General features: G+C 35.3%; 2 protein-coding genes and 1 long non-coding RNA gene across 8 annotated transcripts in view; 1 reads left to right on the top strand and 2 right to left on the bottom strand.

Annotated features, from left to right (window-relative positions):
* LOC111431055 overlaps window positions 1-17,210 on the top strand; it is a 19,827-nt gene extending 2,617 nt beyond the window's left edge. The window contains exons 2-3 of the long non-coding RNA XR_002708431.1: window positions 4,461-4,465; window positions 17,132-17,210. This is a non-coding gene — a long non-coding RNA (uncharacterized LOC111431055). The remainder of the gene's footprint in view (window positions 1-4,460; window positions 4,466-17,131) is intronic.
* On the bottom strand, window positions 8,966-14,778 carry LOC111431054 (formyltetrahydrofolate deformylase 1, mitochondrial-like). 3 transcript variants are annotated; one of them, XM_023067562.1, is made up of 10 exons: window positions 14,480-14,778; window positions 14,164-14,389; window positions 13,917-14,029; window positions 12,053-12,203; window positions 11,898-11,971; window positions 11,663-11,822; window positions 11,335-11,433; window positions 11,147-11,233; window positions 10,623-10,803; window positions 8,966-9,340 (listed from the first exon to the last, which is right to left on the bottom strand). In XM_023067562.1, the coding sequence occupies exons 2-9, from the start codon at window positions 14,311-14,313 to the stop codon at window positions 10,657-10,659; spliced, it is 981 nt and encodes a 326-aa protein (XP_022923330.1). In that variant the 5' UTR covers window positions 14,314-14,389; window positions 14,480-14,778; the 3' UTR covers window positions 8,966-9,340; window positions 10,623-10,656. The 3 variants fall into 3 exon arrangements, with proteins under 3 accessions (XP_022923330.1, XP_022923329.1, XP_022923327.1); XM_023067561.1 differs by having other exon boundaries at window positions 10,632-10,803; window positions 14,164-14,391; window positions 14,483-14,777; XM_023067559.1 differs by having other exon boundaries at window positions 10,632-10,803; window positions 14,480-14,776.
* Window positions 15,358-22,411, bottom strand: LOC111431053 (E3 ubiquitin ligase PQT3-like). Of its 4 annotated transcripts, none has more exons than XM_023067554.1 (16): window positions 21,437-22,411; window positions 20,917-21,013; window positions 20,517-20,601; window positions 20,250-20,416; window positions 20,085-20,161; window positions 19,882-19,938; window positions 19,618-19,774; window positions 19,384-19,532; window positions 19,009-19,173; window positions 18,623-18,919; window positions 18,387-18,428; window positions 17,993-18,248; window positions 17,207-17,326; window positions 16,871-16,955; window positions 15,789-16,394; window positions 15,358-15,758 (listed from the first exon to the last, which is right to left on the bottom strand). In XM_023067554.1, exons 1-16 carry the CDS (start codon window positions 21,600-21,602, stop codon window positions 15,714-15,716), a joined length of 2,571 nt encoding a protein of 856 aa, XP_022923322.1. In that variant the 5' UTR covers window positions 21,603-22,411; the 3' UTR covers window positions 15,358-15,713. The 4 variants fall into 4 exon arrangements, with proteins under 4 accessions (XP_022923322.1, XP_022923325.1, XP_022923326.1 ...); XM_023067557.1 differs by having other exon boundaries at window positions 15,358-15,752; XM_023067558.1 differs by having other exon boundaries at window positions 15,795-16,394.
* Window positions 22,412-22,529: the final 118 nt, after the last annotated feature.

The raw sequence follows: 22,529 nt of genomic DNA, 5'->3' as shown, positions 1-22,529 counted from the left end.
TTTTTTTTTTTTTTTTTTTTTTTTTTTGTTTTTGGTTGGGTTCAATTTTTTGAAAACCGGACAAATTCGGTTCAGTTACGGGTTCAGTTAAGAGTATTCATATAACTCGATAACCCGACCAATACAAACTATCCAACTCAACCCAAACCGAAAAAAGCTGAGTGGGGTTGGGTTAGTTTTTTCTTTTCTTTTCCTTTTTTCTGTTTTGGTTAGGTTGAATTTTTTGAAAACGGGACAAATTCCGTTAAGTTACGAGTTGACATTTTTTTGATCGAACAATGTGACGAACCCAAAAATAGGGTTACAACTCAACCCAACTTTTAAAAATATTAAGAATATTTATCGTTGGTAACGATTTTAGTGATGTGTTTTAGTTTGTAAATGTTTGAACTACGGGAGATTTTAGTTATTAATGTAACATGTATGATATATAAGTATAATTTTTTTTTTTTAAATAATTAAAAAAATAGAACAACTCGACAACTCAACCCGACCCTTGAGTTATGAACTCTATTCAAATTGCTTAGGTCCAATTCAACGAACCGAATATTTAAATGTGCTTACGTATAGGAAAAGTCGAGACACTATTGAGAGACTAGGGGTAGCATTTTAAAAATGTGGATTAAAAAAAATACTTTCCCTATTAGCTTTTAAATGCTACAACAATTATCGCAGACGAAAAATTAGGTCAATGTGAACATCGACTACTAGAACGTAGCGTACAATTTAGGTCAAATTCTTTTTGTAGCCTCATTGCTTTGAAACGTCTTTGTCACAAGCCATAGACACTCATATACCATCTAAAAAGAAAAGAGTAGCATAAACGAGTATAAAAATATTCAGTAAACAACAGCTCATTTACAGAACTATAGTATTTAAATATACCAAAATTGTGGATTCTTGATACTTAATCGTCGTTGGGCCTTGATTGTGACTTAACGGGTCTAGATGTACGTCGTTCTTGAAGCCAAATGAATTTAACCCAAAAATTAGTCTAAAACTAAACATAAAAGATTTAACAATTAAGTGTTGATTCATAGTCATTTAGTTCATACCAAAGAGAAATGAAGTCGGTACAAACAGTAAATGACCTTGTGTTGATTACACGTATGTGATCGAGTAATTAGCCATTGAAATCATTAGAAATGGATAATGTCGAAGATCGTTGGAACCCCACGTTGACTAATTAACGAGAAAATGATTGATTATGAGTAAGATTAGTTTATAATCATAAGCGTATAAGTGAGCTACTAGCTTAGTATATTTTTGTACTCATTTGTGCTACTCTTCTTACTCGGACAGTACTTGAGCTTGTATGGCGAGTAACACATAGGTATCGAAGCTGAAGAGCTATAAAGCTTAGAACTTTTAGATAGCATATTCAAAATACGTGAAAGATCGCATCGTAGCTTCCATTATATACTTATTGGTATGATTTTAATATCAGTCTTCTTGATAGATATTAAAAAAGTCGAGTCGTTACAATATATCTTAACTATTTGACTTACGCTCGAGTTTTATTCTTTACGAGTCAAACGTCATTATGGGTCATCATGGCAAGATTAAGAAATTTTTTTAGGGAAAAAAGTGGGTTTTAAGGTAACAGTAAAAAGATAAGACATTGAGATTAAAGGAAAGTAAATAAAGTTGAGAAATCCAAGTGTCAAAGACATAATTATATGTAGAATAGAATAATTTCTTTTCACACCCATAAAGCATCAAATATCTATCTACACCCACGTTTTCACTTCACCAAAATAGAATTTTAAACGGTATATGATGTCTGTTTTAGTTTATTACGTATTATCGTCAGTTTTACGGTTTTAAAAACGTGTATTAGAGAGGGGTGTTTCTTTCCCTTCTTCGCCCCCCTTAGGAGCCCAACGTCCTTGTTGGCACACCGCCCTGACTCTGATACCATTTGTAACAGCCCAGGTCTAAACTGTGAGGCTGACAGCCATACGTAACAGGTCAAAGCGAACAATATCGAACTTCGATAGAAGGACTTGAATGAAGAAGAGGAGAGAAATGGGTACAGAGAGCTGCGCGATTCGACACCGTGCATGCGTCGATATCCGTTGAAGATCGAGAAATTGGTATAATTAATAGTTGGTTTTTTTTAAATGATATGAATAAAGAAAAAGGAAGTATGGTGGCATTTTTTAGGGCTTTAATGTGTTGATTAGTGGAGTGATATCAATTATGGTTAGCCATAGAATTGACAAAGCACCAAACTAAAATGTTTTTATATGTTCGGTTTTTTATCCTTAAAAGCAATAATAGCAAAATCCCATTGCATGGGGAACAACATAGACAAACTTTATCCAACCAAATTAAGCTTCTAATCTATTGTGTTCTTTCTTATAGCACGTACGTGTGTGTATATATATATATATATTAGTATTTGATTTTACGAGGTGTTATTTGTCAAAGATATTTAATCGTTTATTAGAGGCATATCTAAATATTTTCCTTAGACTTACCATATTTGTCCTTTTATTAAAAGTAAATATATTATTTTAATTTATTATTCTTTCTTTTTATTTAAAAAAAAAAATAACATAATAATTCACATTACTTGGCAAGTATGCCATAAATCATATGAAGCAGGTAAAGATTTGTTACCAAAGACCGAAATAAAAGGTAGAGTTGTCGCGCTCCAGCACGTATAGCCCTCTGTTTTTTTTACCGGTTGCCATCACCCTTTCTGATTGACGATTTTGGATAGTAAGAAGATTATTAGTAAATGTAAGAGAGAGAGAAAAATCAGACGTTAATTTACTGAAAACTTGATAAAAAAATCTGATGACGATTTTGATTCTGATATAATTTAATTAGTAAGTGTTTGACGATTCTGATATAATTTAATTAGTAAATGTTTGACGATTCTGATCTTAAGAGGTGTTATCAAGATTAGAGGTGTTCAAAAAATTCGATGACTCAAAAAACATGATCAACCCAACTCAACCTATAATTTTAGGTTGAATTATGATTGGGTTGAGTTGAGTTTTATGACATAATTATATATATACATATTTATTCTATTCTTATTTAGTTTTACCAAAAAAAAAATCAACTTTTAAAAATAATTTTCTATAAAAAAATTTAAAATAAATAAATAAAAGTTTTAGGAACTAACCTTTCACCTCTATTAAAAACAAAATTTTGAATAAACCACTTGAACGAGCTTAATCAACCCAACACAACCCAGAAATTTATAGTTGGATTGTGTTCATTCTTTAACAACGATTGCTCGGGTTGAAAATTTTTATACTTGAATAATTAAAATTGGGTTTAAACAAACCCGACCCAACCCAACGGAATTTAGAAGGAAAAAAAAATCAAAATAATAATAAAGATAATATTTTTGGAAATTGACTAATCCCACTTCTCTTCTAGGAGATTCACCAAAATAATCATAATAATAATATTAATTATTATTATTATTATTATTATCTTTTTCATTAAATTGTCTTTATTATTATTATTATTATTCTTATGTAGATGTATCTAAGTGTCTATGATTTACTAATTTCATATGAATTTCAAATTTTAGGTTTAGACATTATTTTATTTAGGTTCTACTTTTTCAATTTTATTTTTCTTCTTTTAAATCTCGTTTATTATATAAAAGTGATCGTAGTCTCATGCTATAATTGTTTTGTTATAGTTACTTAATCAAAACGGAATATAGTGTCAGCTAATCAAGAACACGTGATTCTAAGTAGAATAGTCACTACAAATAGTATATGTAACACCCGAGTAAAGAAATAGTATATGAATGAACTGTGACCATATTCAAAGAAGAGCGATCCTGAGAATTGAATTGCTAAGAAAAACTTAAAAGAATTCGAAGTTACTACTTATATCAACAAAGTGCATACTGTTTTCGGTGGCTTAATTATAGGAACTCCAAATTTAAGTGGGTTTTGTTTGGAACAATTCTAGGTTGGGTGGCCTCCTGAAAATTTTGGAAGAAGCGAAAAAAAAATAGGTTTGAAGAAGTGAAGACGGGGATGTCACTAACATATAATGTCCTCTTTGAGTTTTTTCTTCTGGGATTCCCCTCAAGGTTTTAAAACGTGTTTGTTTGTAAGAGGTTTCCACACGCTTATAAAGAATGTTTCATTCCCCTATGGGATCTCACAATGTCGCACGAGATTTAAGTGAATGTTAAGACCCACAAGTGTCGGAACTAGATTTCGAATTCTTATTCGAATCTTGGCATGGATCGGTATAGTATACGTCTTTATCAATAGATCTCTCTCCATAACAAACGTCGAGCTGATGTAACGACAGTAGAACAATAGTATATTGTTTCAGATAAGTGGTGATTATGAGACGGTTTACATAATCTTCTCTCAATCAAAAGTCTCGTTTTTACCTAATCGTTGTCCGTGAAAACTATTCTAGCCTCTAACCATCCTTTATGATATTACGAGATAACACTTATGTAACAGCCTAAGTCCACCGCTAGTAGATATTGTCCTCTTTGAGCTTTCCCTTTCGAGGTTTCCCTCAAGACTTTAAAACGTGTCTGCTAAGGAAAGCGGTGTTTCGTTCTCCTCCCCAACCAATGTGGAATATCACATTATACTTCTCCGAATTAACGATATCATTATTGAAGCCATAATATACGAAAAATAAAGTTTATGAAATTGTTCTTTTATTCAATTGGATAGAACAAAAGTAAGAATAATAATCAATAAAGGGTCTCTTTTCATATTCAAAGAGTGAAATCTTTGATCTTTGTTAAAGTTAATATGTAGAAGAATTAATAAAGGGCAATGGGTATCTTTTTGTTTGGTCAAGGGAGATAAGGGTTAGTTGAAATAAGAGATTGAGGTATCAAAAGCATGCGAAGAACAACGAAGGGGTTGCCCTTTGTTCAGAAAAGGTTGAGATTTTTTAAGTTTTTTTCGCTAATTTTAGTCGTGCAGCATCTCATCTTGACACGCTCATAACAAGCTTTAAAAGGAACTCAAGCCCCATTCATATTTTTTTGTTTGTTTTTGCGGGTTCGTCGGACCTTGAGCGAGATTCTCTTTCACCAACTAAACACAACTTGTGTGGAGTCTAAGCTTGATCGGCCACACACGACGTCCGTGCGTGCATGTTCAATCGTTTGCGTCAACTTACCTCTACACTAGGTCAAGTCATCCAGCTTTGTCAGAATTTAGTGCAACTCATTTTAGTTTGAATTAGTTATGAAATATATGATATTAGTAATTTTGAACAATATACTAGTTAGGATTTAGTTAGGAGTATATTTTATTTTATTATCAGGATTTAGTTAGTTTATATTTTCTTTGTAGATATTATTTAGTATCTTGTATTCTATTTAAAGGTTGTGAATATGAATGAAGATTGAACATTCGATCCCAATTCTTTTTCTTATTCTTAAATCTGTAGTCTTTCGTTGAGTAATAATATTTTCATATCTACTCACACTTTTGAGTGGTAGATATTGCGTCAAGCTTGACCTTGCCTCTACTCTAGACCAAGATCTCTCGTGTACAATGTCGCATCTCAATTATCATCTTAGTTCTCAATAACACGACCCATACATCATAATGGCATCCCATGTCTCAGGACAACTCAGTTATCTTGGCTTGCTTAGATATGCCTATCGAGACCGACCCATGTGTTGCTCATCTCATTGATCTGGGTTATCAAGACATGAACTCTCTCAATCCATGTCATTTTTTTATTATGATACAGTTATATATACATATATTTATTTTATTTTATTTTGTAACTATTTGGAAGATAATTTTTAAAATATATACTCAAATTGAGTTGAATTTGTGGATTCAATGCTTGATAAGAATGGTTTGAGTTGAAAAAATTTACTAACTCGTACAATTGGGTTTGGTCTACAAAATGTCTCAACCCGATCCAACCTAACCCACGAACACTCCTAGAAGTCAGGTTATTACAATTGGATAAATATATATACGAAATGGAAAACAAGAAATACGAACATTATAAAGTCTAAAAAAAAAAAACGTGACAAGACAAAGATGATGTTGACTAAAAGTCAATGTCGATGAAAATGGGACAAACCAAAGTCATCTTCAGCTCAGCTATGTCTCGTTTTCACTCCCACTCGTCCTTTTAATCCCTCTCGATCCTATTTCAAAACTTTACATTTAGAAACCTATAAAAGACCCAAAAAAAATTATTTCATATCAAAACTATTATTGGGTTTATATATTTTTTTTATGAAAACATCAATTTTTGTTTTAAATTTTGACAAAGACTAAGCATGTTTGGTCAGCCATTGGTTTTTCCTTGTATGGACCCATCTCATTTATTTATTTATTTTATTTTATTTTAAATAAATAATTTTAATTTTAACTTTAATGTATGGCCATTGGGACCAAAGAGTTGAAATCTTGGAAGACAAGGATGAGATGGAACAGTGACCGACCTATGTTCTAGCTTTTCACCTCAAAAATGGTACCATTTTTTTCTTATGCTATTCTTTGCTGTCATTTTAATTATGATGCTAGGGTTAGCTGGATTGCATTTAACACGAGCATTGTACGTCGTAGTTCTTGAACTCGGTAGTTTCCGTTCTTTCGTGTAGGGGTGTAAAAGGTTGGGTTGGAAGTTTCGTGATGGTTAGGTTAGTGACTCAAACAACTTGGTTGGAGAGGAGAACGAAACATTCTTTATGAGGGTGTGAAAAATTCTCTAACAGACACGTTTTAAAATTGTTAGGTTGATAACGATACGTAACGGGCAAAAGCGGATAATATCTACTAGTGGTGGGCTTGAGCTATTGCAAATGGTATCAGAGTCAGATATCGAGCGATGCACCAGCGGGAACGTTAAGCCCTCAAGAGAGGTGGATTGTGAGATCCCACATCGGTTGAGAGGAGAATGAAGCATTCCTTATAAAAGTGTGAAAACCTCTCCCTCGTAGACGCGTTTTAAAACCATGAGACTGACGGTGATACTTAAGAGACAAAAGCGGACAATATATGTTAATGGTGAGGCTGGGTTGTTACAAGTTCACAACCCAACCCAACCCAACCTCGGTTGAAAAAGTTCTATTTATCTGCGATACATGTTATATTAATAACTAAAATATCATAAAATTCAAATATCAAACATTTACAAATCACAACGCTACTAACCTCAGTTACAAACGTTAATTATTTTTAACCTTTTTAAAGATATCAACTCACAAACCGAACTGAATTTTCAATTTTACAAAAATTCAGCCTAACCCAAACCGAAAAAAATCTAACACAACTTAACTTTTATGGTTTTGATTAGGTAGTTTTAGTGAGTCGGATTATTTGATCATATGAACATCAACTTTGGAACATAGTTGAAGTTATTTGTTTATAACAAAAAAAAAATTATATTATTTCATGATTCGACATAATTTAAGAGATTAAATGTTTGTATTTTTTTTATAGGGGTTTGTTTGAATACCGGTTACCTTGATCATAATTTGATATCTTTAAGAAAAAAAGAAGAGAAAAACGTCTTGACCTATTCGGGAAAATGATGGTATGATGATAGGATTAGTTGTATTGCACTCAACTCGTGCATTGAATGTAGTTGTCGAGTATTATTTCTATATTTTAACTTTTGAAATCTTATTGTAATAATTACGTGACATCTAAATGAGTGGTATATGAATGAACTGAGTAAATCTCTTATATTAGTAATAAAAGTTACCCTACTTTTCCTAGTTCACTATAAAAACACATTCTTGATAAACCCTAATTACTTTTTACTTTTTCTCCCCGTTCTTGTCTCTTTGCAAAATAACATGAAAAGTGATCGATTCGTGGTTAGATTGAAAGTAACTGCCATGATCGATATTATAGCTAACCTTCCATGATTATTAAATAATTGTGTGTGGATTATTAAGAGAGAGCGATATATTTACATCCATATGAAAGATTAAGATTGATGTACGATATATATAACTACGATTTAGGAAAAGAAGTATATATGTGATATCTGAGTAAAATATGGTACAAGAATGAACGAGACCACATCTGAATGAGAGTGGTCATGAGGATATAACAGAGCGTGTTTGATTTGGAATAATTTTATGTTGGGTGACCTTCTGAAAATTTATCGAGAAAGTATATCAACGAAAACAAAGCATGTTAAAAGAAACTGTGTTGGTTTGTTGGAACAGTATTCACCTTATAAGAAGTTCAAGCAAGCAAGTAACATGTTCATGTGTAACAGCTCAAGCCTACTGCTAGTAGATATTGTATGCTTTGACCCGTTACATATCGTTTGCAACCTCACGATTTTAAAACGCGTCTACTATGGAAAGGTTTGCACACCTTTATAAGGAATGTTTTGTTCCCCTCTCCAATCAATGTGGGATGTCACATCATCTCACGGAGAATGTTGAGACTTTTTCAATGTTGAATTGACATCTCACGAGAGAATGTTGAGACTTTTTCAGTGTTGAATCCAGATTTCAAATTCTAGTCTAAATCCTGAGTATGTGACATTACAAATGGTATCAAAGCGAAATCCCTCCTAGTAAGATGTGGTTTAAGGATGAACCAAGGTGAAAGATAGTGGACATGTAACACCCGAATAAACGAGAAGCACAAAGAATGCTACGAACATCAACTGTCTAATCCAGATCCTAAATCCTGTCTAATCCAGACCCTAAATCCTTTCTAAATCCAAGACGTAGAGCATTATAATACAAATCTTGGAGTTGAAATCTTTTTTCTTTTAATATTTTGACATCGGAAACGAATATTTAAAGGAATTGGTTAGTAGTAAAATTCAACGCAAACTAACTAAAATGATGCCTCAAAGGTACTTTATTTTGTTAATCAAAAGACTTCTAGAGGAGAGAAAAAGTTAAGAGCTATGTTGTTAATCTATCCCATAAGATTTGAATGATTCAATAGATTACATTTCAATGATAAAGTAAAAAGGAAAAGAAAAGAAAAAAGAACTCTCCTTACTTGTAATAATTTCTTTTTATCTAAAGTCATATTATTTGGGCATCAATTATTTGCTAATCCAAATTAAACAAACTGCTAATGAACTTAATAATCATATCCAAAAGAATCTAATCTCATCTCAACCAAAAAAAGGGACATGATTTTACTTTGATTCATCATTATTTCTAAGCAACATTGACCTTTGAAAATGAAATGTTATTTTCTTCCTTACCCAATAGTAATTCTGGACCACGAGTAATTACTTTTTGAGCATGCCCAATTTATAATTGTACTTGGAAATTGACAAGCATGCTACTCCTTACAAAATAAGCCACGTCCTCGAGCTGCAACCAGAATATTAATGTCTCTCCTCTCGAGCCGTTGAAGATATTCTGAATCAAACAAAATTACACCATTTAGTTTTTGAACCTGTAAGTTTGAGTTCAAAATGATTTCAAATGTTTAATAGATCTCTAATCAATGTAATCAAACTCAAATCTTCTTTCAACGACAATAATCATCAAAATTTAACACAAATAATTACTTTAGTATAGGATGGTTAAGAAATGCTTAAAGAATTTAGCACAAGTAATTACTTTAGTAAGAGATTAATTTGTAAACCGTGTCTAGATGAGCGAGTCCCTCTTACAAATCAATGGCATTCCCACAAATAAGAATGCTCACCATACAGTCTTCCAAAGAGTTCACAATATTAATGGAATATTAGGCTCAAATCTTAATTATAGTCTAGTTCACTAAACATGAAAACTTATGATATTAGGATGGAGCAAATGAATAAAAACTTATGTTAGAACAGACATCGATATTGAAAAAAACAGAGGCCAAATTAAGAGAATATTATGTAGAGAAAGAGAATTATAACTAAAGAAGATAGTTAGAGTTCATGTTATATCAGCATTGATAATGGCAAAAAATACTTGTGATGGTTTACATCGATGGTTTGACAATGTTTACAGAGGACACTTCACATTCAATAAGATTTCGATATCATATATCGTCTCCATATTGATGGTTTGATAGACGTTTAAATCACATCTAAAAGACAGGTTCAAGCACATAAGTTTTTCTCCGTGCAATGAAAGAGTTTAGACATTCTAGTAAAGAAGGGAAAAGCCAGTCCTAAACAAGTTTGAATTTTTAAATTTTTGGAGTACATTGATGTAGATGCTTATAGATGGGCTTCACTGCCCTTGATGTATCGTCTGCATAACTAAGTGGCATGTGAAAGTGTCAAAGAAATGAGTCATCGACCCTACAAAAACACTAGAAATCTCTATCTAAGTTGCACATAGCCCAAAGGGAGCTGTGTTCATCTTCGATTTCAACAACTTTTGACATGCAGTATAGTAACGACTTTAGTCTCTAAATTTTTTTAAAAAAAAAAAAAAGTTGGGTCTCTACACTCTTTGTGCGAACATTCAAAAGAGTAGACAAGATAATACATAATATATTCTTCACACCATCAAGCTCCAAATTAGTCTAAACGGAGTTAAAAAGATAAATCCACTTATTTTTTTTAACTTGCAAGTTGATTTGAAACAAATCAAGGTAGAGGTATAAGGTATATATAAATTGAAATTGAATTCAACGTATAAAATATGCCAAAAAGAGTATGTTAATTGAAAAATCAAATGAGCAGAAGAAGAAATGTACTTGACATACTTCAAATGGATGCATCCTTTTCCTCTTAAAAAACGACAGTTCTGTTTTCCTCGTATGGCAAAACGCGCAGCTCACAGTATGATTTAATTGCGTTCGTTAGACATTGCTTTTCTAAGGTCTCTGACTTCTGCACAAAACTCTGCAAATTATCTCTGTGGGAAACCCTCTCAACCTGATAATTTTGAACAAAAACTTGGTGGTTATATTAATGAAAAGAAATGGCAACCAACATGTTTGTATGGACAATCCGTGGACTGCGTATTTAATAGTTTTTTAGAAAAACAAGGGTTAAGAATGACTTGATTAAACATCCAAGAATTTATAAAAAGAAAAAAAGAAGGGTAGAGGAGGAGAGGAGGAGAGGAGAGGCATGGTTCAAAAATAAAGAACAAGAATTAAACACCCAAGAATTTATAAAAAGAAAAAAGAAGTAGAGGAGCAGGCTATGTTCAGAGATAAAGAACAAGGAAATATACAACATGCAGATTAGTTGCATCAAACAATCTAAAAGATACCATCTGTTCAATGATTGGTCCAGCATCGAGTTCTTCTGTCACAAAATGGCTTGTAGCACCAATTAACTTCACGCCAGCATTAAACGCCTGTCAATGAAATCCAACAGATTAAAGATGCATAGACAGTTGCAGAAAAGATAAACAAAATGGGAGTTGGGGAGGGGGGATTGATGGCTTGTGTAACTTGCCTGTTTTGAAGGATTACTACCCTTGAATGAAGGCAGAAGACCATGGTGGATGTTAATCACATCATTTCTGTAGCTCCTCAAGAAACTACCAGACAATACCTGCAGAAGAAATTTGATAACGGCCAGGATTAGGTATTGAATTGCTCAATGAATCAGTTAACACTAAGAAATTGAATTAAGATTTACTTTACTTTTCAACAAGACAACATCCATTGACTTTGTAGATCTCGGATTTCATGAAGAACATAATTTGGAACTTCATAATTAACTAATTTTTTTCAAAAGAATTCAGCTGGTACGAATGCATAAGTATTATGATCCAATTTACCTGCATATACCTGGCGAGTACTAAAAAATCAGTATTCTTCACCAATTCCAATATCTCTCCTTCTCTTTTATTATCATTGTATGTGTGCAAATAATGATAAGCAATACCATGCCTTTCAAGAAATCGCATCACGTGGGTGTTGGGGGCTCTATCGTGATTACTGAAACAAGTGGATTGAGAAGAAAGGTCACGGTACTTCGAAACAAATTAAAGAAGCAAGTTTCGGAAAATTGACCTTATAACACAAGTTATTTCCACTGGAAGTTTCCCTCCTTGCCAGTGATGAAGTAAGTCAACCAGACAATGATCCTGCAATGGGAAAAGTAAGTTAATCTCAAATATCCATGCAAACAAAAAAGATTGACATGAAATTGACCGGTATATGTATACCTGTTTTGAAGCAAGAATTGCAATCTTATACTTGGGGTCTTGATCTGGTACTCGGACAACAGATTTCCAAGCGTTAAATGTTTTGGAAATCTTAAGGAAGTCTTCATCCATTTGCATCCTAGGCCATTTACAAGGATCAAAAAGAAACTGGCTGCACATAAAACGAAAGTCAGACACGGGTGGTGGTTCAAGCTGAGTTTTCGCTTTCAGCATAGTGCACAAGAGAAATCCAAATTGCTTCCTTGAAGATATAATAAAGTTCAAAAGGATATTCATCACAGCCAAGTTAATGGCCATAAAACTAAAAAATGTACTAGTTTTTACAGACAAAAACAGGTTCACAGCGTAGCATACATAATCCCACTAGGGAGCAGTATGTGTACAATCGGAATACTCTTTTATTTCAAGTTACAAATGCAAGTCATGAATTACATTCTTGAACACAAGACTAGAAATGTTCTCTCATCAACCACTCTTAAGACTTCCATGGATACCAAAGAAGAGCAGTTATAATGTTCTAAACTTCGCGAGAAATGCTTGGTAGCTTTTTAGGCATGCTTTTCATATATGCAAGAACTTCCACTGTTCCCAGAAAACAACAATAACAACGCTTTTTAAGAGTATCAAGTATGCAAGAACTTCCACTGTTCCCAGAAAGGAAAAAACAAAGTAAAATCATGTTCCTCTCAAATTGTAGTTACTAATGCAAGTCTTCAATAACATCCCAGAAAGCAGCAATTATGTCAGTATAATATTGCAGTTACTGATGCAAGTCCTCAGTAACAGCCAGGAACACAAGATCAAATTTCACTCTTGAAAATTATGAGTAATCCTGATATACAATAAAAGGAGGACACGGCTTATAGAGATACAAGAAAAAATATAGTAGAAAATGAAATATGAGCATGGATGTCTTTCTTGACTCACCACAAGGTCATGGAACATGTTGCTTAACAAGGAGTTAATCAAACGTAAAGTTCATATATTAAACCTGTAATAATCATTATCCTTTCATTTGTATCCACGTCTCCTAGGCAGACACCAAACAAAATAAAAGAACATCTTTTACTTTGAATGCGACAATTGTTGAGTAGATCGATTTAGCCTTATATGTAATTGCGTAAATTAGATTACAAAATTAAGGGGCTAAGTATACTGTGGCCGAAAAATGAGACTGCTCCCAGCCTCTTCGCAACACTAGCCTATGGTTTTTTTTCCCACTAGCCATGGCATGGCCGAACCATTGGCTTTGATACCCTCATCATGGCGCAAAGTCCTTCAAGCCTCCAAACCGGGGCACCCTACTAACCTAACAGTTCGCTGTAGCAGAGTAAGCTTCAAAAGCCCTTTCGAGATTCTTAGTCAAGCCTCAATGCCCAGCAATCTTTCTAAAGCGCTAACACCTTGACTTGAGATTTGACTTTGCAGATGTCAAGACTATAACAGACCTCTTTCTTTAATCTATAGCAAAAATACAAACCCCCTTGATAGGTTCTGGATGGATCATATTTTCTTTTTGTTTAATTCAACAAAAGCCCATAATAAGATAGAGACATCATTTAACAGGATCTTTAACAACAAAGATAACCCTTGGAACAATTTCTAGATGGCGTCTCTTTTGAATCTACTGACTATTTTTTTGTGTAAACTTGTCTCTCCTTTCAACAATTACATTATCAAAACTCTATGTGTCAATTGAGTGATTTATTTATTAGCTGGGGCTTGGCCTCCTTCCTTATGTTTATATTCATATGATCTATAAAACCCTTTGAAAGCACAGAATAAGAAAAGGGCAGTTACATAGTACAACAATATGAAATGATTTATTCAGAGACCACCATAAGCAAAAGAAACCATAGATTACCTTCTGGAATAGAAGACGTTCTTGTTTTCAGGGACAAAAATATCGGCGCCGAGTATGTTTCCCCCTCTGGAAGCTATACATTCCGATAGCTTAGCAACGATTCCCATGGCATCCTATCACAAAACCAGTATAAATCGCACAAGCAATCTATCCTTCGTCTTTATATCCGATAATAGAGACATGTGTATTAGAATAGAACACAGAGTCGAAGCAGTCTAACTTAGTCAGCAATCGAAGGATTACTTACAGGACAATGGAAGACATGGATTCCATGAGTGAAAGAGGAAGAGGTCGGTAAATCCAAGGACTCGCCCGGAGAATTCAAAGAACACAAGGACCTATTCGCAAACGCAAAAACTCGAGGGAAAGTCGACGAAACTCTCCGAATGAGGACCATCTCCCTTCCTCCCTCCCAAGTTCAGAACCTTCCGAGCTCCTCAAGGCTCAGAACTCACAACGCACAAACGAATCCACTGCAAGAACAACAAACGAAACCCAATCAAATCCACTACCGAAAAAAAGGAAAAAAAGAATACCAGAAAAATCGAATCCTCTAATGCTACCTCCCTCCATTCCCTGACGGATTAACAAAGCTCCTTCGATGCCAATTGTTGCTCTGCTTGGAACAGAACCGGCCTTAGCCTCAATCAAATCAACGCCAATGCCGCAAACGGAAGAGAACGAGAGAGGATTCCAATTGCACTAATGGAGAAAGGGGAGAAGGAGAAGGAGAGAAGAAGACAGGTTCCGGAACCGGATCAGAGCTCCGGCGAATCGACGGTGAGAAAAAAATCAAAAAGGGAATGAAAATCTGGAGGTGAAGACAAACACAACAGATAGAAGGGAAAATTAACGTGAGGATATATTTTCCCTTCGAGTCCATTTTTCTCTTCAAAAGATTGAAAATTATTTTTAAATTCAAATTAATTTCTTTTTTTTTTAATTCAAATTAATGTGGGAGATTAAATCTAAGATATTAAATATTTATAATAATTATTATCTGAAATCTCCAACTTTTATTTTTTAAAATATTGAATTAATTAAATGTGAGATAATAAATTAAATTTAACATTATTTAATATATTAGTTAATTAATCAAGTAAACTAAAATATAAATGAATATTTTACATTGAAACATTAATTAAGAGTGATATTAATTTAATTCAATTGCTAAAATAGTTAAATATGTATGATTAGTTTATGAGTTTTGATATTTATGTCTATTTTAAAATTTGTAAAATATCTTAAATTTGTAATTTTAGTAGTTTGTCTCTAAATAAAAAGTCTGGATTAATTGCTTATAGAAAATATATTGTTGCTTTTTTTGATCATTGATATATATTTTAGCTAATTAAATTATGTATAAATTGTCCCGATAAATATTATCTCGAGAACGGAATAAAATAAAATTAAATTAAAATTCAGACTGAATAAAAAGAAACTGAGAGCGGTGATTTTCATTCGTATAATATTAGATTTATGACAAGCAAATACAGAAGAAGAAGCTTGAACACAATGTACAAGCTTCTATGACAGTCTTATCCGGCAAGAAACCCAAAAACAATGGCTTCTCATTCAACACATATGCCTGTACTTTCACTTAAACCCAATACACAAATCAATTTGGAGCTTTCGACAGCGTTTCTCGACGTTTTACTGCTAGGAAGATGACGGGAGCCGAGCGATATAGGTTCTGTTTAAACCTGTGGCAAGGCACATCTCCATGGAACTACCCTACATTTGCAGAGGCTGCTGCGTTCTCGGGGTGCCTTGGTTCTTCGTGATCCCCTCGAGATACTACCTATGTTTGCTGTAGCTACTACTCTTGCGCTCCCGTTCCCGTTCCCGTTCCCGTTCCCGTTCCCGCTCCCGCTCCCGCTCTCTAGTTGAGCCTCTGGGATGTCTTGACTCCCCCTGATCCCAGTCTGATGGTGGAGGAGGGGATGGCTCGTACCTGGATGGCTTTCTCTTGAAATGCCTGTCGTCGTCGCTCGACTCACAATCGACAGAAGCGGCTCTACTCCTACCACGAGCAGTCGCCGTTGTGACTGTCTTTGCCTTGTAGTCATCGTAGTGTCCACTGGATGATACCTTGTGATGTGCTGCTGAAGCACCAGAGTCGCTTGGTGGTGCTTCCTTTGAAGGGTGCAATTTCCGTTTCTTCATTGTCTCTTCCTCCTGGAAGCTAATGCGAGAAAACACGCTCGTCTTCTGCTTGCGGTCTGCAGCTGCACTGGTGGCAGATTTAGCCGAGACTTCAGAGGCTGCTTGGGACTCGGAATGTTGACGATGGCGATGGTGGCCATGGTCATAACGATCATTATTGTTATCCTTTTCAATACCATGATCAAGGTGCTCTGCCTTTCTTTTGCGTGGGGGCGGGCAAGGTGGTTCAGCATTCCTTGCAGTGTCGGGTGAGCTCTCAGGTCGGCGACGAATCTGGTTTGGTTCGCCAGTTGAAGTTTGAGGTGCAAACTTCTGCACATGATAAAGGAGAGGGTTCAGACAACCAATTTGAGAGGGGTAAACTTTTGTGCATCTCTTCTCAACGAAGAAGACAAAACGTTTGAAGATAATTACTCGATAATAATACATCGATAAAAAGAGGTTCGTTATCTCATATCCTAAGAAGCAATCACAAACCTATAGTAAAAATCGGAGGTTGATAAGGAATTCGATTTTATCTTACATGTTATACTTCTTGGAACAGATAAAATACTCATAGAATAAGGTGTAAACAACAAAAGCACAACATTAATATACAAAAGTTGGTACAAATTACAGTGCTCCAAAGTAAATCAATCAATGTATCACTTTATCTTACAGGTAGATGAAGAATTTAGTGAAGAAAACTTGTCTTATCCTCTGCTAACTTACTAATGTCTGACCAATTGATGGCATAAAAGAATTCAAAACAAAATTAAAAGTGCTGCACAGATATGAACACGACGTACAGATTTTTGTTTCATTGAAGAGACATCACTGCCTCTGCTCACTTCCCTTCCGAACTCCCGATCTTTCGGTGGCTCCCGCTCCCTGCTGCAAGATGTTCCACAATAAATTTAGTTGATATATCATAATATCAACAATTTCAAGATTAACTGCATATGTATGGACAATGCTAATACAATTGAAAGGATATTTTCAAAACAGCTTAAAATGGCTTAGCCAATGAAGCCTACAGAGACACATCGAAACCCAATAAGAGTCCAAAGATCACCCACAGAACAACACACTCCAACCTGCCACATTTTTCTCTCACGAAAAGGGAGTATAAAGCTTCAAATTACCTTTCAACTCGTCTCTCATTTTCATGGTTCCTCCTCAAACTAGTTTTCCGAGCCTCAAATTCCTCACGGCTCATCGCGGGAGGTGCAATATTCATACCCATGCCGAAGTCCGCAAGATCCCTAAATATGTACAATATTGAAATCTCTTCAGCAATGATACAAAACAGTGTGAAAGCATTCGTTTGATAAAGTAGCAGAAAAACACAAAATAAATAGGATGGGGACAGACAATATGATGACATGCAATCAGTCACGTGCGCAAAAAGAAACACAAAGTAGATCTCATTAGCAATGAGTACATGCATTGCACATCCAGCTAAGCCCACAACGAATGGAAGCGGTCGATTAGGAAACAGAAGTACATATTATAACTGAGAGGTATGATACACAAAAAGGCAGGATTACCAAAAGCTTCTAGACGGGCTAATAAGCAAAGTAGACTAGTTACAAAGGCTCTAGTTCAAAGGAAGTAATACAATGCACTAATATTTCATTTGAAATGCTTTTGAAAGAAATATTTTTAAAGAAAGAAACGCACTTCCTACGAACGCTTCAAAGGAGGAGGGAGGGGTCTCTTCAAGACACTTCGACACCATGTCCCTTCCCTGCTCTTATCTTCAAAAAGTTCTATCATTACATTTCAACTACAAGTACCACACGGAGACTTTTGCCATTCGATTAAAAAAAACTCATTAAACATTTTTCTATTAAAACTTGTTAAGCATTGCATTTCGTATTCTTATAAAAAATAAACTATTGCATTTCATATAAACTATGAAGGCATACCTCTGAGGCGGAGCAACAGGAAACATGTAATTTTGCATAGCAAATGGATCCTGAGGCATGACAGGTCCAAATGGCATGTCCAAGGGACCTAACCCATAACCACCCATGTACGGCATTGGAGCAGCATATGAAGACATGTATCCGTCAAAACCAGGTTGTGCGCCCATCCAATATGGGTTATTATATGGCGTTGGGCCACCCATGGGCATCATATAGTTCTCCATTGCAAGATCTTGAGAAGTTTTCCATTGTACGTCTGAGAGTCAGTCATCCACAATAATACCCCCGACATTAGAGCAAACTCAACCAAATTCTTGATTAAAAAGAAGAAAAAAAAAAAAGCCAGGAGTGTAGAAATATTAGAGTAAAAACATCATGCAACAGATTTGAATACCATTTGCAGGCATGCGAACTTTCTTCTTCTTCTTTTTCTTGACTGTATCAAAAAAGAAAAGATAATAAGTTCCAATCCAAATTATAATAATATAAGAGTAAATCAACATGGTGTATCCACAGAAATTTCACTTCTCAGATTGCAAAAAATAACTATGTGGAGAAACTTCTTTAAATTAAGTTGTCCATAGCAAACCAACACATTTCAAACACGCGCACTATTCCTCATAATATTACCTGCCTCACTAGCCGCCATCTTCTGCTGTACTTCTTCATCAACTATTAAAGCGCTTCCTTGTGAAGCTTGTTCCCTCACACTCATCGACTCATGTGTAGCTTCAGATTCGTCAACTGCTTTTGTGGCCTTCGCCTTCTCTAAGCTCTGGGGTCCAGAAGTAACAGCCTTTTCCTCATTTACCTGCTTGGTCATTGTAGTCTCTTCGTTGACTGACTGTATATTTCTTTCTCCCTTAGAAGCAGCAGATACGGTAGGGGAAGGAACCTTTGGCTGTGCAATGCGAGCAGATTCCATATCTAAACATGAATTATCAACCGGAAGAAGTCATAATATAGCAAAGAAAAATCTCAGTCCAAGTGAAAGACCAAAACTATAAAACACATACCTTGCACCTGAAAGGTACTACCAGCATTATCAGCACTACTATTACCAGACTCCAGAATGCGATTGATTGTATCCCTGAGTGTCTTATTTGGCAAGAGATCATCTGCAAGAATGTTGGTCGCTCCACAAGCGCATGCTGACTTAGAGATAATATGGTCCCTAATACCTGTGACAAACGTTTTACACATTCAAAAAGCTAACTTTTAGTATGCGCAGGAGAGGCATGCATAATGTTTTAAGAACTCACAGTAATTAACAGGGTCAAGCTAACTGAACGGTAACTAACACTTGAAATAACTGGAGTTCTTAACTCCAAAAGATGTTATTTAGTAAAAAGAACCACGTGGTAGTAATAGTTACAAAATTGTAGTCTTACATTTATCACAAAAGCTCATAAAGCAACACTTGCTTGTTAAGACAGCATCTTTCATAACCTCCTTGCACAGAGGACAGTGAAGCTCAGGGGGAAAATCACCAACTGAACGTGTCGAAGGTAGTCCTTCAATTTCCTTCTCAAAAGCAGCCCTGTTTCGTTCAGGTATGATGAATGAATGACTAGAGTAGACCAAATCCACAATTAAACTGAAACACACTGAAAAATATATCTTACTCATTCGGCCTCAAGACAGCTACAGCACCACTTGGCAATGCATATGAGCCATCAGGAGTGGCCATCAGCATAGACTTCGGAATCCCAGTGGGAGGCTTCACTCTTTTTATGTCATAAGTCGGATCCCCATTTGTGGGGCAATGTTGAATAAAATGTCCTGGACACAGAAATTAATACATTCAGATCCCCGCAGAAGGTAAGGAAAATGAAAAAAGAAAATACCTAAGACAAACAATGCCTTAACTAAGAAAAACATGAACGCACCAGGAACTTTGCATCTGTGACACACGTATCCCTGTGGAGGTGTTTTCCTTTCAAATCCTGCACAATATCGCCAAATGATACAGAGATTAGAGTTGAGTGATGATTTTATTACATTTTGGGTTTAAGCTGATGGCAGCAATATAGCCAATGTTCATCACATGAATCATTAAATAAAATATAAATTGGTGAGGATAAGTCCTTACCAAAACCACGTCCTCCCATCCTTCCACCGGCGCCTCTTCCAAAACCCCTACTGGGTCCAAAGCCATCAGAACCTTGACTGCAATCCATAAATGCACGTTGATAATCAGAATTATAAATAAACACATCACAACTGACAGTTGCAACAATAGTAGAATGTAACTCACTGTTGCCAATCTAAGGCTGGGGTATCAATTAAAGCCTTAATTTTGCTGTCCTCTTCAGCTCTATTTGTAGGAGGTGCATCTGGAATAGGATTACTTGGCTGAACTGGAAGCACTTCAGGAATTGCATACAGATCGTTACCAAACTCATCCCACTCAGAATCTTCGGTCTGTCAGATCAAAAGATGTGTCAATTAAAAGATTGTCGAAGCAATAACATCATACAATCTGAATCAAATACAAATTCATAATATGAAGACTAAGGCTCACAAATCTCAGGGCAGCTGATGAATCTGAAACTGGAACAGTTGAATTGTATTGTTCGGTCCCTTCAATTTCACCTTCCACTTTTGGCCTGCAAAACCAAACACCCTCACTAAGTCAAATCATCAAAAGTTATCTCCATAAGAAACTGACTTCAGATTTGCATTTACATGTACAGCAGTTTATTTTGTTTATAGGCTTATGCTCTCGGGACCTAGGGGCACCAACTCGGTGCTGCTAACACATGTGGCATGATGAACATTCTTTTCTTCATTTTACAAAGAAGAAAGGATGTTCATTTAAGGAAGATGATATGATATAAATTATATAAAATAAAAAAAAAATCAAACACACATGTAACATCAACTTATACAAAAACCATTTGATTAAAGGTTAAAGATCGTACTCTTGTTTTGTAACAATGGGTAAACGAGGTCTTCCAGGAACACGACGAATTAAAACTGAAGTATTCTTTGGGATCAACATTGCTTCATCAAGATATTCTGAAAATTACAAAGGAGATAACAGAATCTATAAAACAATAGAACGATATCAATCCAAAAACCAGACTTAGAATATGTGAATCTCCATAGACGGTCAGAAGAACCCCATTGTAATTCTTCCAGATATTAATACAAGGATAATCTCGTAAGCTATCCAACATTGTTAAACTGACCATTCAATTAAAAACCAAAACATAATGAAATTCCCACAGTTCTTAGTTTCAGAAAAGTCACAAGTTAAGTGTTTATGCAATTAAATGCCTTCAAACCTGGAATTTTAGACTAGAAATCAAATAAATCTTCCAAAAATTTAGGAGATAATTGGTGGTCGCAAGTAGCACTCTTCTAACAACCACGCAACCCAGAATCGTTTCAAATGTATCTATTAAAATTAGCTAAATTCAATTGGGAGCCAAAACCCACCTTCATTAGTCTGGGCGTTGGAGACCACAAGGTCAAAATCAGTGCCCCTTCCCAACTGCTTTGATTCAAACAAATTTTCTTTCAAAGTACCAACGGAGATGAAAGGACCGTCCATAGCAATTGAATCATAATCTCTTGCACTCTTAAATTTATAATACACTGCCATAGTACTTCTTTCCTTTTTTTTTCAAAAATAATATATAAAAGCAAAAGAAACAGGGGGGAGGATGGGAGGAAAATAAAAGGTTCGATGGCCTTCAGAAAAAAAGGCCCTTATATTTAACTCGAACAAATGAAACAATACAAAATATCAAACACTTTTCCCTTCAATAAAGCCGGGATGGAACAAATCGAACTGCCGAAAAGAGGGCTTCTACGAACTTCGTTCGCTGAAATTCCCGCTATTCTCGTCCGACAAAAGTACAATAATTCTCAATGGATTCCGTCAAAACTCCGAGGACGATAAGAACCTCCTCTTGATTTCAAGGGAGTTCCGTAGATCGCAGGAGCAATATTAGTTGTCCTCTTTATCGAAGAGTCCGCCGAGACACAAATAACTCAAGGAAGATCAACAAAAACCTTAAGCCCGCACCGAAAGTAAGCACCGAGAATCTTCAGCCCGATCAGATTAAAAAAAAAATTCCAACAGAATCAGAAATCTTATCTTCACAAATCGACCAACACAGAAAACAGCAACGGCAAGAGATCGGATCCTCGAAACAGCACCATTCGTCAAGCAGCAATCAAGATCCCGGAACTCCCCAACGGTATACGAAAATAGCAAAGATCGATCGGATTCTTCAACGACGGAGCGATAAAATCACAAAACGGAACAGAAATCCATGAAATCCAAGGGAAAAATTGGCGGTTCGAAGCGCCCAAGAGTTCGGAGTTGCGTTAGGGCTAAGGAAATACGGGTAATGGGAGAGAGATCGACTTTTTGGATAGCTTGAAAAAATTGAGGCTGTAAGAGCGAAGGGCCTCCTTTTATAGTCCACAAAGAGATTGCTTTCTTGTGAATTTCGGGTTTCGCTTTTGCCGGAAAAGCCGCGTTTTCTCATTTTAATCCGCGCTTTTTTTCTTTTTTTTTTTT

This window comes from Cucurbita moschata, unplaced genomic scaffold (genome assembly GCF_002738365.1).
Source record: "Cucurbita moschata cultivar Rifu unplaced genomic scaffold, Cmos_1.0 Cmo_Scf00035, whole genome shotgun sequence".
Taxonomy (NCBI): Eukaryota; Viridiplantae; Streptophyta; class Magnoliopsida; order Cucurbitales; family Cucurbitaceae; genus Cucurbita; species Cucurbita moschata.
Note: the sequence above shows the minus strand (reverse complement) of the source record. Positions and strands in the feature narration are given on the sequence as shown.